We start from the raw sequence: 16,788 nt of genomic DNA, 5'->3' as shown, positions 1-16,788 counted from the left end.
TTTCTATGCCATTTACCTCCTGTGTGGCTCCTCCCATGGGCGTGGCTCGGCCCTCCAGGTCCTGCCTGCGTCTCTGCTGTTTGATCTGGTTCAGAGAGGGCCGTGGCTGATTGGCCGCCAGCGTCTCCTTCGTCCAATCATCTACCAGCTTGTGCAGGTCGTCCGTGAAGGTGCCTGGCTTCTTGTTGTTGCTGTTGTTCGTCTGGGCCTGAGCTAGAGCCGCCATTGGTTGAGGAGATGACGAAGGGGTAGGAACAGCTGGTGGCTGTTGCTGATTGGACGCTGTCTGAGTTGTATTTGCGCCGTGAGAAGACCCTAGAACAGAAAGATTTGTAAACTCTGCCCAGTTACACCCTACCGATGGAATCGATTGGCTGCTGTTTGTTAGGCCTTTTACAGTTGTCCATTAAGGCACTTTAACTACTTTCAGCCTGGGTAGAGCCTGTATATTTACTCAAATAGGCCAACTCCAATTGGGAATGAGGGAGTTTCTGTTTTTCAGTGTACCTTAAAAATGTCCCTTTGATTGGTAATCGTTTTCTGGAGAAAGTTGAAACGTGATCTCATTTTACTGGTCAGCAAATGTTATTTTTCCCCCTCAAACCCAACAGCCAAAGGATTACAGCATGGTTGAACCCCAACCACCCACTCAACCGATCTACCACAGTAAGACAAACAGAAACCATTAATGCTGACAACCACACAAGTCTCATAATTGAGCACTAACATTTAGGCCAAACACCGCCATGCACTACCAAATTAAAAAAAGGATTCAAATCAATCTATGAAGGTGACACTCCTTGTGCAGCAGTGCCCAACATTTTCAACAACATCTGGCATATTTTCTTCCAGTGGCAAACACGTGAATATAAAACAGGTGTGCATGCAAACAGATAAAAAGAGCGAAGAAGACAGAAAGAAGTAAATGAGATAGTTACTACTACTGCGCTCTTTGCCTAGACATAGTCGTTTCAGTGTGGACCCTATAAGGTAAAACAGCACAGAGACAAAAACAGTTAGGCCAGGACACACTAAACACCACAGGTCTGTGGACAAGCTGCTTCAAGCCACACACAGCTACCAAATTGGTTAAGGAGAGAAAGGAGTGGAGAGGAGAAGGGGGTTTAAAAATCAGTGAGACGTAATGGGAGTGGGGGAAAGACTAGGTCCTATTCAATTGTGCAGTCATTCCAAAATGTTAACGGAAATAAAATAAAAGGAGCCAGAACAGACAGAGAAGGCCCTGGGTATGGTGCTAGAGTACAGGGGGTTCAGAGAAGACTGGTCCACAGTAAGCTGGGGCAGGTCAACACTACCTCAGACCTTCACATTATATGCTCCTAGTAAACTTCTCCTGTCCTATTGTCATGTTTAAAACTTACTTGGAATAAGTCAATGTTTTAGGCTCCAGGCTTGTATTATTTCAGCTTTTACATGGCATGTTAAAGGTTATAATGGAAAATGCAGTGTTGATAGTAAAGCTAAGCCACACACACACACACACACACGATGAGTGGAGAGCCAAATCGCTGAATCATCAATACTGTAATTACTGAGTAACAAGTCCCCTGAAGCTAATTTCTAAACAGTTCAACTACCAGTAAGTACAACAATGCCTGTGAAACATAACATAAAGGAACCAAAAAAAGCACATAGAGACTATAGCCGGAGCACATCAGAGTCAGCACTTATCAAGACATGCAGGTAAAGCGGGAGAAGAGAAAGTAGATAATATTGATGATACAGCCCTTTTGCAGGAGCCAGTCTCCTTCAGTGCCCTGCCCCCCGCCTGCCTGCACCGTCCTCCCAGTCCAAATATGAGAGAGAGGGACCTCGACCAACGCAAGCCTCTCTGGAACCTGGCTGGCTATCAGGGGAAGGGCTGGCTTTTCTCTTGGTATACAGAGGGGTTGTGGGCCGATGCGCCTCAATTCGAGACATACAATTAAGGAAGTGAGTAAATGAAAACACACATAGGATACACTCTCGCTCAGGTTTCAGATCTAGCATCGCTCATGTTTGGAGAAGACTAGCTCTATGACAATACAGTATCCCAGCTAACAATTCTAGGGAGAGAGAATGTTTTTGTAAAATAACCTGTAATGTTCCCCTAAAGTTTGAGTGTCCAGTTTTTCATTAGTTAAAAGGAACATTTGATCTATGTTAGTAAAATCCTTCTGAAAACCTCTTCGCATGTTTTGGTGTTAAAGTTAGAACATCCCCTTAATGTCAAAGAGAACTTATCTAGAACGTGGTTACAATGTTCTTAGAATGTACAACAATGTTCTAGGCGTGTTTTATGAAGAGGTTGCAAGAACATTAATGTGTCCAGTTTTTAGAGGGTTATTAGAACATGCCACCAAACATACACAGAACATTGTTGCCAATATTAAAATGTTCTAGACAGGATTCATGAGAATGTTGCAAGAGCATTCTTGTGTCCAGTTCTCTGTGGGTTATGAGAATATTCATTCAACGTCACATCTAAACATACACAGAACATAGTTGCCATTTGGTGGGACGTTGATGGAATATTCTCCTAACTCACAGAAAACTGAACACGGGAATATTCTTGCAACATACTAATTAACGTATCCAGAACATTAATATTTTATATTCTGAGAACATGGCAACCATGTTCTGTGTATGGTGGTACGTTGATGGAACATTCTCTTAACCCACAGAAAACTGGACACAAATGTTTGTAGAATATAATTACGTTCTTGGGTATTCTATTTGACATTAAGGGAATGGTCTGTTGGAAACATTCCTATAAAAATGTTAATTTCCTAATGAGACTTAAGGGAACGTTCTCTAAAGTTGTGGGAATATTTGTTGTTAGCTGGGATGCTTTTGGAGTCTGTTTAAAGCAGTGCACAAAGCGTTTGTATGGAGGAAGGTCTAAACCCAAAACCACTTAGGGCTGAGGGGAGAAAGCCATGAGGACAAAACACAAAATGGCAGACATACGCTTGTGTTGGGAATAGGGAGTAGTGAAGAGGGTGAGGATGAGGGGAGAGGATCCACTATCTAAAAACATACATTCATTCTGGTCAAGAGAAAAGATAAAGAGGTGAAATAAAGAGAGGAGAGAGGGATGGGATGTGTGAAGAAAAAGTAGAAAATAACAAATACAAACAGATGGACAGAGACACGGGTCCACTGAGGAATCTAGCACGCGGTTTGCTACTAGATTTATAGGTCACTCTCTCTGACGTTTGGTGGTATACCGTCCATCCTGTAAAAATTAATATAAGAGGGAAGAAGAGAAGAAACAAAGAGACACTTCTGTAAAAGTGCAGAGATTTGGGATGAGAAACCCCCACCACTAACAGCAGCAGCACCAGTACAGGGTACAGCCACATGGGCTAAACCAGCAACAAGAGACAGCCTGCACATTCACTACAGGAGCAAGTTGTCACTATGCACTGGTCAGGTTACCTTTCCCAAATCTATCCAGACCTTTACCATGAGGAGTGTTAAACTGCTGACACCTCAATGGAAGCTGTATGCAGTATAGTGGCAGTATTGTGGCATGGGAGACGTGTGATGCAACTCTCACCTTGTGTACATTTGCCTAAAAACATTTGCTTTGGATGAAAGACTGATAAATCATGACTATTTGCAATGCAGCAATTACCATGTCTCCTTATGAGACTTCCGATTCAGACAGTTTAGAATATTAGAGTTTAGAATACTGAAGCTGATGGTCTTGTGTTGTTCTTCTTGTTCAGTTGTTCCTAGGTACAAATCAGTGTGTTTGAGTTTGTGTCCACATCTCAGTGAGTGACACGTTTGGGTGTGTTTTCTTTTGGTATATTATGTGAATCCAGTGAGTGAGAGGTGAGAGAGGTGAGAGATGCATTCTTAGGTACGGGTATACGCCAAATGTGTGTGCTATGCCACAGTATGTATACCTTGTCCTTTATGTGTGTGTAGGTACCTTGCCCTGGGCCAGCGTGTGTGGCCATGCCACCACCATAGATGCTGTCAGAGGAGAGGGAGCCCTTGAGAGAACAGGGCTGCTGGGTCTGAACGGGTTGTGGGGCCGTGCTGGGCAGAGTGCTGCTGGTACTACTGCTGCTGCCACTGGAGCAGGCAGAGCCATCAGACACGATGGAGCTCTTAGCTGGAGAGCCAGACAAGCCCGGTGCACTCTCACCTTCAGAGAGAAATACTGGATAAGCCAAAGAGCCAGCTTTATGGTGAAGTGGGGATACATTTTTCATTTATTATTACCACATTTCTAATCCTCCCAAATCTGCTCACAAACTCACCTTTCTCTCGCTCTCCTCCCACTCACACCTACTCTCATCCTCCTCTATCAATCACACCGCTCTCCCATCTTCTCACCACTGTCTGACACACCCACACACCTTTCCTCTCACCGGCGGTGGTGGTGTTCAGGTTGTTTTTCAGCTGCTGCACCGTGGGGTTGAGCAGCTTGCCCGCCTTCAGCTTGTGTTTACTGGCCCTACGTCTGCGGCCACTAGGGGGCGCAGCGTGCAGCAGGCCTACACCAGGCGGCAGGGCTTTCCCCACCTCTTTATACAGATGCTCGATCTCATTCCTCTGGAACGCCTGCAGCTCTGAGATCTCCTTCATGTGTCTGGGGAGGAAGATAGCGCAAGAGAAAATCTACATGCAATAATATGGAAGAATGTATTCCATTTCCTCCCCCAGTTGGAGAGAACTGTTGTTTATATTGACTCATACAATTTAAAAAAAGGTCACTACATAGCAGTTAAGTAGAACGACAGATTTTTACCTTGTCAGCTCGGGGATTCAATCATGCAACCTTTCGGTTACTAGTCCAATGCTCTAACCACTAGGCTACTTGCCGTGTAATGGGCTACAAACCTATCCAGGGCTATGAAGGTTACAGTGGTTGATAGTTTGCTATATTTCAAATGGGTTAACATTGACCCTGTATGAATTCATATTTGTGTGTGTGTGTGTACACATACTTTTCCCTCAGCCTCTGCAGCTCCTTCCTCATGTCCGCATCCTCAAACTCAGAATCGTTGTCACTGCTGATGTACGATGCGGGGCCGGGTCCAGGCAGCGAGAGGGCGTGGCCATTCGCTACCGCTGGTTGCCGGCTCGGCGAATCAGAGCTCTGCACACTGCTGCTGCGGCCCGTGCGGCGCAGGAAGGCCACCGCCCTCTTCATGAGGTCACTTCCGCTGTGTTCCGAGAGTGCGTGGACTGGAGGCTTGTGGTGGGCAGGGGGAGGGGCTAAACTACTGGTGTCCTCCTCCCCTGAGTCAGAGTCGAAGTGGAAGGAGTAGTTTGTGGCAGCATCAGCAGTGTGGGCACGTGGGAGCAGGGTGGGGGTGGCGTTGGGGCTGGAGGTGGGAGTGTCCTGGTAGAAGTCTGGCGGGGCTGAGTAGCGGTGGCTACAGTGAGGTTTGGCTGTGTTTTCCAGCCCCTCTTCGGTGGTCATCACTGAGAACCTGCCCACGGCCATACACCCCTGGTCTCGCCGTCCTCCCCCCTCAGCTGCAGCGTGAGAGCCCCCCGAGCCACTAGAGGGAGCCGTGGAGCTGCAGGTGCTGCGACTTCTGCCCTTCTCTAAACGACGGATGATGACGTCTGGAGGAGTGGGGACGATCTGGAGGGGGAGGAAAAGACCATGATCAAATTGAAACTGAGTAAACTATTTAAACATTTAATATCGTATTGAATAAACTGTTAACTAGATCTAAATCTTGAGAAAAATATTACCACGTCAGAAGAATAATTAAATCTAATAAAATAGAAGTCAACTTTGGTTTACTCAAGATGGTTTCTCTTTTCAGAATGTTTAACTATGGTAAAGTTACCTGAAAACGGCTCTTGGAGCCATAGGAACTGGAACTGCCCATCATGTCAGTGTTCAGCACACCTTTAAAGGCTTGACAAAATATTGAAACATTAAAACAATTGAATCACTTTGGGGTCTCCCCTAAATAGTCAGAAATAGATACACAATACATAGAATCATTTTGTGTTTTGGGATGTTATTTACCTGCAGAGTCACTCAGGGTATCCAAACTATCTGTACGCTCAGGGATCTGAGGCTGAGAGCGGGGGGAAAGGGGGGGGGGGGGGTATTTGGTCAATAGTATATGAGGGTTACAGGGTGTTTGTCTAGCCATTGTCCTTCTCTGACCGCTGCCGTGTCTAAATATATCAACGGCCATCCCACCCACACAACCCGCATCAGAGATCAAACCGCCATGAGTGCAGTGTATAATGTATTTTATCTAGCCAGCAACCCTGAGCTCTACTTCCTCTGCTAAACACAGTACCAGTCTCACTAAAGGCTGCGAGTTATAATTGCCAGTGATTATAGTCAATGGCTGAATCAATATCACACTAGGGATTCACACACACAGACATCAGATCAAACACTGCAGCTGCCCCAATCGGAATATGCGTGCGCACACACACGGTGCATCTTTACCAGCAGCTCTCCCTTCCTGGGGAGCCCCCCCTCTGTGATGGTCTGGCTGTCAGAGACAAGGGGAGAGCTGACCCCCTCTGTGCTGAAGCCCTGGAGGTCTGAGGCGGTGCTGGAGGGAGCAGATGGGGCGTACTCCTGGTACAGCAGGTTCCTCAGCTTCTCATCAAGAGTCTTGATCGTGCGGTCCACAAATTCCACCCTGGGGGGGCCCTCTCCATCAGACTCCCCCAGGCCCCCACCACCTCCACTCCCGGATCCACCAGGTCCATCCTGCTGCTGGGAGGCCTGGTGGGCTGGACTCTGGGGCTGTGATGGTGTTGTGGCTCCACCTCCTCCACCCACCATGCTGGGTGTGGCATAGGGCTGCTGCAAGACCACAGGTTGGTGGGAGCCCAGAGGGGGCGGGTCTCCTGACAGGCTGGCCCCCTGATTGGGTAGACAGGAGGAAGAGCTGCTCGCCCCTTTATGTCCCACCCCATTCACATCCAGAGACACGGGTGGAACAATGGGGCAGCATGGGATGTCTGTTACCATGGAGACACAGGGCTCGTGGCGGCCCACAGCAGCAGTGGTACTATTGGTGGTGGGTTTGGTTCCAGAGGCCTGGGGCTGCTGCATTCTGGCCTTGCCCACATTGGGGTCCTGAGGCTGAATAGAGCTCTGAGGTGCAGGGAGGGCAGAAGAGGCTGGAGTAGGGGCTGTGGTGGTCAGGGCAGGAACAGTAGTACTGCATCTGGACCTAGACAATGACATATCAGGAGCCTCTGTAGCAGAGAGCGCAGGGGAGAGAGAAGAGAAGGCGTTAAAGAAAGAGATGATGAAATTAAAGAGTGGAGTCAAGGAGAGAGATGTCCTGTGGGTGTGTGAGGGTATTACATCATCACTTGTCTTCCCCCATCAGAGCTCTGTCAGTTGGAGCACAAAGCCTGCCCTTCACCACAGCTACACTGGCATTACATAACTGACCCCTACACAGCACATACAACACACGCTCATTAGCTCATTCTCTCATACACGCAGCTTTATTCACCCACTCGTGTGCGTGTGTGTGTGTGTGTGTACACGCACCCTTGGCTGTAGAGGCGTCTGATGAGGTCTTCTCCCTGTCTGGCGTGGGCGTCTCGGCCACGGGGCAGATAATGAACCAGCGCTTCCCAGTGTGGAGGACTGCCAAGTACACAGAGACAAAGACACACTCCTAGATCCAGATCTACTAGCAACAACAGAATAGAGCTAGAAAGAGACCCATGCACTGAAATTCAGATGAACGGCAAATACAGGAGAAAAAAAAGTCAAATTCATAAACTACCAAATTATGTTTAGAGGAAGAGAACAGGGGAGAGAGAGATTGGGGAAGACAGGACAGAGAGATGTGAAATAAGAGTGATTGAGAGCTGAAGAGAGATTGCAGTCCCTATGAAACAACCAGTCACCCTCTTCATCACCACTCCTGACCACAACCTCCCAGAACATTTTAATTTGCTGTGTCTGGAGGTTCAGGGAGAGGCTGTAATGTGCTATGTAATGCATCTGAAGTGGGTTGAGAAACTAGAAGATTAGTGGTCCTGGAAGACCTCAGCGAGTGCAGGCATTTGTTCCAGCTAATCTCTAACATGCATAATTAAAAATAATTTGAAAACCATGATTAGTTGATTTTCCTGAATCGATGGGCTTGAGCAAAAGCCTGCACACAATGTGTAGCCAAGAGGTAGCGAAACCTTACCGTTCTGCTGGTAAACAAGCTGTGGTGAATTAGGTGTAGCAGTCTTTGAACCCTAGAAAGGGAAAGAATCGTTATAAATGGCTGGCGCTAAAGAGTATAACTTCTAGATAACGAAGCTTGACCGGATTCTCTCAACAATGTTGCCATGTTGGCCCCCGGATGGTTTGTTGGCAGCCCTGCTCAGAGTCATCTTGAGTGTTTTGAGGATGCCAATTGCCACCCCCCCAAATCCCCCCCCCCCCTCACCTCTCCCCCCAGTATGACTGTTCCGTGGCTCTGTTGAGGACTGCCCGCGTGGTCAGAGCTCCTCTCCCCCTCCGTGTCTTCACTCAGCAGATCCTCAGCCTTGTCCACAATGTCCTTCAGCTGCTCTATAAACATCTCCTTCTCCAGGAGCAGGATGAAGTCATTCTCCACCTGAGGGACAGAGAGAGACCATCATCAGTATTAGATCCCCTTAAGTTGATAATAAATGAACTTTCCTTGGATAAATATTGGACTAGGCCTATGTGAATTGAATAAGTCACTAAAAAGTGTTTGAAACCTGTCTTTCCAAAACTGGGCCAGAGGTATCAGTTTTGGAAACCTCCATAGGATGTTGGGGGATTGAAACACAAAAATCATGTAGGAATCCACATACAAAAAAAAAAAAAAAAAAAAAAAAGGTGTACCCACCCAAAATGAACAGGGCAGGATTTGAGAGAGAGAGGAGACAGTTTTGCTGCAATGCAGTGGAAAAGAACAGCATCACAGGGAGTTTCAGTGCCTTGAGACATGAAAGAGCATCTCCCTCACTAGGAGCTAGCAGGCAGAGAGCACAAACACAGTTTAGGAAGCCGGCTGAAAGAGGTAACACTTTCTCTGGGGCGTGGTGGAACATTTTTGGAGCTACTGTGTGCATCTGTAGGTGCAGCAGCCCCACAACACAAGTGGGTGTTCATAAGGATATTCAGGACTACACAAGCTTGTGTGTAGGGGTGTCAATCAGTGAGTCTGTGCTTGTGTGTCTCAAAAGCCTGTAGAAGTGCATGTAAGGAACAAATAGTTTCTCCACAAATCCCATGGCTTTACAGTGCATTTGGAAAGTATTCAGACACCATGATTGTTTCACTTTACAGCCTTATTCTAAAATGGATTAAATAGTTTCCCCCCCACTCAATCTACACCCACACACACACACACACACAACTCCATAATGACAAACAGGTTTTTAGAAATATTTGCAAATGTATTAAAAACACAGGAATTTTACATTTAAATACAGTACCAGTCAAAAGTTGACACCTACTCATTCAAGTGTTGTTCTTTATTTTTACTATTTTCTACATTGTAGAATAGTGAAGACATCAACACATGGAATCATGTAGTAACCCCCCCCCCCCCCCCAAAAAAGTGTTAAATCTAAATACATATTTTATTTGGGATTCTTCAAAGTAGCCACCCTTTGCTTTGATGACAGCTTTGCACACTGTTGACATTTTCTCAACTGGCTTCATGAGGTAGTCACCTTGTTAAAAGTTCATTTGTGGAATTTCTTTCCTTAATGAGTTTGAGCCAATCAGTTGTGTTGAGACAAAGTAGGGGTGGTATACAGAATATAGACCTATTTGGTAAAAGACTAAGTCCATATTATGGCAAGAACAGCTCAAATCAGCATAAAGAAAGGACAGTCCATCATTACTTTAAGACATGGTCAGTCAATCTGGAAAATGTCAAGAACTTTGAAAGTTCCTTCAATGATGAAACTGTCTCTCATGAGGACCGCCACAGGAAAGGAAGATCCAGAGTTACCTCTGCTGCAGAGGATACGTTCATTAGAGTTAACTGTCTCTCATGAGGACCGCCACAGGAAAGGAAGATCCAGAGTTGACTCTCTAATGAAGTTATCCGCTGCAGCAGAGGTAACTGCACCTCAGATTGCAGCCCAAATAAATGCTTCAGACACATCAACAGCAACAGTTCAGAGTAGACTGCATGAATCAGGCCTTCAAGGTCGAATTGCTGCAAAGAAACCACAATAAAAGGACACCAATAAGAGAGACTTGCTTGGGCCAAGAAACACGAGCAATGGACATTAGACCGTTGGAAATCTGTCCTTTGTTCTGATGAGTCCAAATTTGAGATTTTTGGTTCCAACCGCCATGTCTTTGTGAGACTCAGAGTAGGTGAACGGCTGATCTCGGCATGTGTGGTTCCCACCGTGAAGCATGGGGGTGGTGTGATGGTGCGTTGCTGGTGACACTGTCAGTGATTTATTTAGAATTCAAGGCACACTTAACCAGCATGGCTACCACAGCATTCTGCAGCGATACACCTTCCCATCTCATTTGAGCTTAGTGGGAATATACATTTATTTTTCAGCAGGACAATGACCCAACACACCTTCAGGCTGTGTAAGGTCTATTTGACCAAGAAGGAGAGTGATGAGTAATGCATCAGATGACCTGGCCTCCACAATCATCCAATCTCAACCAAATTGAGATGAGTTGGACCACAGTGACAAAAAAAGCAGCCGACAAGTGCTCAGCATATGTGAGACCTCCTTCAAGACTGTTGGAAAAGCATTCCAAGTGAAGCTGGTTGAGAGAATGCCAAGTGTGCAAAGCTGTCGTCAAGGCAAACGGTGGCTACTTTGAAGAATCTAAAATATATTGATTTGTTTAACACTTGGCTACTACATGATTACATATGTATTATTTCATAGTTTTGATGCCTTTATTATTATTCTACAATGTAGAAAATAGTAAAAATAAAAAATAACTTAAATGAGTAGGTGCCCAAACTTTTGACTGGTACTGTAAGTATTCAGACCCTTTACTCAGTACTTTGTTGAAGCACCTTTGGCAGCGATTACGTGCTCGAGTCTTCTTGGGTATGACGCTACAATCTTGGCACACCTGTATTTGGGGAATTTCTCCCATTCTTCTCTGCAGATCCTCTCAAGCTGAATGGGGAGCATTGCGGCACAGCTATTTTCAGGTCTCTCCAGAGATGTTCGATCAGGTTTAAGTCTGAGCTCTGGCTGGGCCACTCAAGGACATTGAGACTTGCCCCGAAGCCACTCTTGCGTTGTCTTGGCTGTCGTTGTCATGTTGGAAGGTGAAACTTTGCCCCAGTCTGAGAACCTGCTTAAGAGCACTCAGGACCTCTGCACTTTGCGCTGTTCAGCTTTCCCTAGATCCTGACTAGTTTCCCAGGCTCTACCGCTGAAAAACATCCCCACAACATGATGCTGCCACCACGCTTCACCGTAGGGATGGTACCAGGTTTCCTCCAGACGTGACGCTTGGCATTCAGGCCAAAGACCAGAGAATCTCGTTTCATGTTCTCAGAGTCCTTTAGGTGCCTTTTGGCAAACTCCAAGTGGGGTGTCATGTGCCTTACTAAGGAATGTATTTCGTCTGGCCACCCTAAAGGCCTGATTAGTGGAGTGCTGCAGAGATGGTTGCCCTTCTTGCAGGTTCTCCCATCTCCACAGAGGAACTTGTGAGCTCTGTCAGAATGACCATCAGGTCACCTCCCTGACAAACGCCCTTTCCCCCCCAATTGCTAAGTTTGTCCGGGCAGCCAGCTCTAGGAAGAGTTTGTGATTCCAAACTTCTTCCATTTAAGAATGGAGACTACTGTATTCTTGGGGACCTTCAATGCTACAGTTAAGTTGTTTTGGTACCCTTCCCCAGTACCGTTCCTCTACACAATCCTGTCTCGGAGCTCTACGGACAATTCCTTCGACCTCATGGCTTGGTTTTTGCTCTGACATCTGTCAACTGTGGGGCCTTATATAGACAGGTGTGAGCCTTTCCAAATCATGTCCAATCAATTGAAATTTACCACAGGTGGACTCCAATCAAGTTGTAGAAACATCTCAAGGATGATCAATGGAAACAGGATGCACCTGAGCTCAATTTTGAGTCATTGCAAAGGGTCTGAATACTTATGTAAATAAGTTATAAACCCGTTTTTGCTTCGTCATAATGGGGTATTGTGTATAGATTGATGAGGGACATGTTTTATTTAATCCATTTTAGAATAAGGCTGTAACATAACAAAATCTGGATAAAGGGAAGGTGACTGAATACTTTCAGAACACACTATGTGCCATTGCAAGCGTTTCCACTATCCGTACCATGTAAGTGGCGATCTCCTCAGGTGCGTCTCCGTCCAGGTCAAACTTGAAGGTGACCATCTTGTGGTTGTGGGTCTCCAGCTGACACTCCACCATCTTATCCCCTGTATTACACACCTGGACCAGGGAGGAACAGAGGTCAGACATGGATGTGTGGTGTGCAGATTGATCTTAGAGACTCTGTATGCATGTGATGTGCTCACATTGAGCATGCTGAGTTTGGGCTTGTTGATCTTCTCTTGGCGTGAGCGGGTGCGTGTGGAGCGGCGGTGGGGTTTCCGGACCTTGCCCTCGACCTTCCCTGACCCGTGTGCCCCCTCATTACCGTCGCTCATCTCCTTCCCTGAGGTGGCATCGGAGTTCACACTGGGTTACAGAAGAGCGGGAGACCATGTTACGGAAAAGTCAACCAACTCATACATAAAGTCAAACGCAATGGGTTGAGACAGTCCTAAAATCCTGCACGAAGCCAGAGTACTGAACAGTGTGTACACTTCTCCGATGTGCACTTTAAGGGTCAGCTGCGTACCGAAACTAAACCAGGTGGTGGATTAAGGGAAAGCCCACACGTTTTCTGCTTCAAGGGAAATTGTTTATAATAAAGCGATACAAGGGTCTTGTTACACACCGTTCTTTATAACAATTAAATTAGGGAGCAGAAACAGTATCCAGATTTCCCAGTTGTCAAATTGGTATGCCTCTATACTATAGTGCTGGACAACAGAACAGTGCAGAACACATGCCCAGAAAACCAGGCTGCATTCCACAACACTCAATCCCTCTATTCATTTCATTCATCAACCACCACATCCTGCATCACAACAAGCCTGGGCAACACTCGCTCTCTTGCTAGCACTCTCCAACCATAAGTGAGGTCTATGGGATGCCCGTTGCTAAGCAACTACCACTGATGCCCCACCACCAAACCTTACTATAGTTGTTAGATTACCCTTATCCTGAGAGAAGAGGATGATCAGCGTCACTGAACAAGTCTCCTACCACACCACCAAATAGCCATCATACCTGTCGTAGGAGTAGCTGGCCCCTGACGCCTGCTTCTCTGCACCAGGATCCTGCAGACAAATCAAACAAAGTGAGTACAACAGGATGAAGGGCTGTTCATGCTGTGAACAGAGGGTGGAAACATTGAGTGTGTCACTACTAGCTAGGTCATAAACAGAGATGAGGGAGAGTTGTGGAATATTAGGTTTCTACAACGTGTAAAAAGCACCACTTCCTATTATCTTTGATCTCCTGAAAAGAAACGATCCTTTCTTTCTGTTTAGATATACTGGTAAAGTTACCAGGTGGTAAGCTAGTTAGCTAATGAGATAACGTGACTGAATAAGGTGTAAACAAATGCAACCAAAAGGCACAATTTAACTAATGTATGGTTGGGGCGGATATTTGGCGTGCAGGGATATTGGTGATGTTGTTTGAGGAACAGGTAGAGGGGGGGGGGGGGGGGGGGGGTCGGAGGGGATATTTGAAGGACTGGGGGGGGGCGTATAGGTCAGGTCAGTCCTCCATACCTCCAGATTGGACTCTGTTAGAGGCTGTGCCGAGGTGACCGTGGTCCCTGTGCTGGCACTGGCCTGGTTCTGCTGTGTCAAGCTGGTGCTGGCAGGCCCAGGTCCTGCTGTCTGGGAGCCTGGTGGCTGTGACGCTGGAGCCTGGGGTTGGCTCTGGTTCTGGCCTAGTGCCTGACGCTGAGACAGGTTTTGGCTGAGGTTCTGGTCAAGCTGGGCTGCGGCAGTGACTGTGCCCCTGTCTGGCCCACTATGTATGGGAGAGGAGAAAACTGCAGGATGGGTAGGCTGGGAGGGGTGGACTGGATCTGGAAGCTGGGTCTGCTGCTTGATCTGTTGAGGTAGGGAGGAACAAAGTATATTATAGTAGGGGAGGATGCCACATGAACATGCTGTCAACATTATCATGTCAACAAAAATACACACAAAAAGAATAGCTAGGTATGGAAAAACAGATGTGGTTCCCGACTCCAGTTATACCACAAAAACCTTGGTTAAATTCCAGCCCTCTTACGGTGCCTTCAAAGTATTCACACCCCTTGACTTTTTCCACATTTTGTTGTGTTACAGCCAGTATATAATATGGATTAAATTTAGATTTGCTTTCACTGGCCTACACATAATATCCCATAATGTCAACATTGAATTGTTTTTAGATATTTTTACAAGCTAATTAAAAATGAAAAGCTAAAAATGTTGATTAAGTATTCAATCCCTTTAGTTATGGCAAGCCTAGATAAGTTCAGCATTAAAAATGTGCTTAAGTCATAATATGTTGCATGGACTAACTCTACGTGCAATAACAGTGTTTAACATGATTTTTGAATGACTTCCTCATCTCTGTACCCCACACATACAGATAATTGTAAGGTCCCGCAGTCAAACAGTGAATTTCAAACACAGATTCAACCACAAAAGACCAGAGGTTTTACAATGCCTCAAAAGAGCACCTATTGGTAGATGGACACAAATAAAAAAAAGACATTGAATATCCCTTTGAGCATGGTGAAGTTAATTACACTTTGGATAGTTTATCAATACACCCAGTCACTACAAAGATACATGCTTCCTGTCTAACTCCGTTGCCAGAGAGGAAGGAAACCACTCAGGGATTTAACCATGAGGCCAATGGTGACTTTAAAATAGTTTAATGGCTGTGGTAGGAGAAAACTGAGGATGGCTCAACAACGGTGCTGTAGGTGTCCTGCAGGGCAGGTAGTTGGCCCCAGGTGATGCGTTGGGCAGACCGCACCACCTCTCTGGAGAGCGCTGCAGTTGCGGGCAGTGCAGTTGCCATAACACAGCCTGACAGGATGTTCTCAATTGTGCATTTGTAAAAGTTTAAGGTTTTAGGGGCTAAGCCAAATTTCAGCCTCAGCACATTCTTTTGGAGAGATTGGAAACCCAAATTGGTCTACACGGACAAGTTCTGGCCTGGTTTAGATCTTATCTGTCGGAAAGATATCAGTTTGTCTCTGTGAATGGTTTGTCCTTTGACAAATCAACTGTAAATTTCGATGTTCCTCAAGGTTCCGTTTTAGGACTACTATTGTTTTCACTATATATTTTCCCTCTTGGGGATGTTATTCGAAAACATAATGTTAACTTTCACTGCTATGCGGATGACACACAGCTGTACATTTCAATGAAACATGGTGAAGTCCCAAAATTGCCCTTGCTAGAAGCATGTGTTTCAGACATAAGGAAGTGGAGGGCTGCAAACTTTCTACTTTTAAACTCGGACAAAACAGAGATGCTTGTTCTAGGTCCCAAGAAACAAAGAGATCTTCTGTTGAATCTGACAATTAATCTTAATGGTTGTACAGTCGTCTCAAATAAAACTGAAGGACCTCGGCGTTACTCTGGACCCTGATCTCTCTTTTGAAGAACATATCAAGACCATTTCAAGGACAGCTTTTTCCCATCTACGTAACATTGCAAAAATCAGAAACTTTGTCCAAAAATGATGCAGAAAAATGTATCCATGCTTTTGTCACTTCTAGGTTAGACTACTGCAATGCTCTACTTTCCGGCTATCCGGATAAAGCACTAAATAAACTTCAGTTAGTGCTAAATACGGCTGCTAGAATCCTGACTAGAACCAAAAAATTTGATCATATTACTCCAGTGCTAGCCTCTCTGCACTGGCTTCCTGTCAAAGCAAGGGCTGATTTCAAGGTTTTACTGCTAACCTACAAAGCATTACATGGGCTTGCTCCTACCTATCTCTCCGATTTGGTCCTGCCGTACATACCTACACGTACGCTACGGTCACAAGACGCAGGCCTCCTAATTGTCCCTAGAATTTCTAAGCAAACAGCTGGAGACAGGGCTTTCTCCTATAGAGCTCAATTTTTATGGAACGGTCTGCCTACCCATGTCAGAGACGCAAACTCGGTCTCAACCTTTAAGTCTTTACTGAAGACTCATCTCTTCAGTGGGTCATATGATTGAGTGTAGTCAGGCCCAGGAGTGGGAAGGTGAACGGAAAGGCTCTGGAGCAACGAACCGCCCTTGCTGTCTCTGCCTGGCCGGTTCCCCTCTTTCCACTGGGATTCTCTGCCTCTAACCCTATTACAGGGGCTGAGTCACTGGCTTACTGGGGCTCTCTCATGCCGTCCCTGGAGGGGGAGCGTCACCTGAGTGGGTTGATTCACTGATGTGGTCATCCTGTCTGGGTTGGCGCCCCCCCCCCCCCTTTGGGTTGTGCCGTGGCGGAGGTCTTTGTGGGCTATACTCAGCCTTGTCTCAGGATGGTAAGTTGGTGGTTGAAGATAATCCTCTAGTGGTGTGGGGGCTGTGCTTTGGCAAAGTGGGTGGGGTTATATCCTTCCTGTTTGGCCCTGTCCGGGGGTGTCCTCGGAAGGGGCCACAGTGTCTCCTGACCCCTCCTGTCTCAGCCTCCAGTATTTATGCTTCAGTAGTTTATGTGTCGGGGGGCTAGGGTCAGTTTGTTATATCT

At 46.2% G+C, this 16,788-nt stretch overlaps 1 protein-coding gene across 18 annotated transcripts in view; it reads right to left on the bottom strand.

Moving 5' to 3' along the window:
* Positions 1-16,788, bottom strand: part of LOC110492426 (serine/threonine-protein kinase WNK2) — a 65,025-nt gene that overhangs the window by 3,813 nt on the left and 44,424 nt on the right. For 13 of the 18 annotated variants that reach the window (XM_036947402.2, XM_036947409.2, XM_036947410.2 and 10 more), the window contains 16 exons: positions 13,830-14,159; positions 13,321-13,370; positions 12,501-12,663; positions 12,298-12,414; positions 8,418-8,588; positions 8,172-8,223; positions 7,517-7,615; positions 6,449-7,212; positions 6,011-6,062; positions 5,826-5,896; positions 4,968-5,614; positions 4,377-4,609; positions 3,944-4,162; positions 3,140-3,238; positions 939-983; positions 17-315 (listed from right to left, as the gene is read on the bottom strand). In XM_036947402.2, the coding sequence (XP_036803297.2) occupies positions 17-315; positions 939-983; positions 3,140-3,238; positions 3,944-4,162; positions 4,377-4,609; positions 4,968-5,614; positions 5,826-5,896; positions 6,011-6,062; positions 6,449-7,212; positions 7,517-7,615; positions 8,172-8,223; positions 8,418-8,588; positions 12,298-12,414; positions 12,501-12,663; positions 13,321-13,370; positions 13,830-14,159 (3,411 nt within the window). The remainder of the gene's footprint in view (positions 1-16; positions 316-938; positions 984-3,139; positions 3,239-3,943; positions 4,163-4,376; positions 4,610-4,967; positions 5,615-5,825; positions 5,897-6,010; positions 6,063-6,448; positions 7,213-7,516; positions 7,616-8,171; positions 8,224-8,417; positions 8,589-12,297; positions 12,415-12,500; positions 12,664-13,320; positions 13,371-13,829; positions 14,160-16,788) is intronic. The other 5 variants (XM_036947405.2, XM_090203609.1, XM_090203612.1 and 2 more) reach the window with 5 other exon arrangements.

Source organism: Oncorhynchus mykiss, chromosome 16 (assembly GCF_057628025.1).
Source record: "Oncorhynchus mykiss isolate SJ-2025 chromosome 16, ASM5762802v1, whole genome shotgun sequence".
In the NCBI taxonomy this organism is placed as follows: Eukaryota; Metazoa; Chordata; class Actinopteri; order Salmoniformes; family Salmonidae; genus Oncorhynchus; species Oncorhynchus mykiss.
This window is presented reverse-complemented; position numbering and strand designations above follow the sequence as displayed.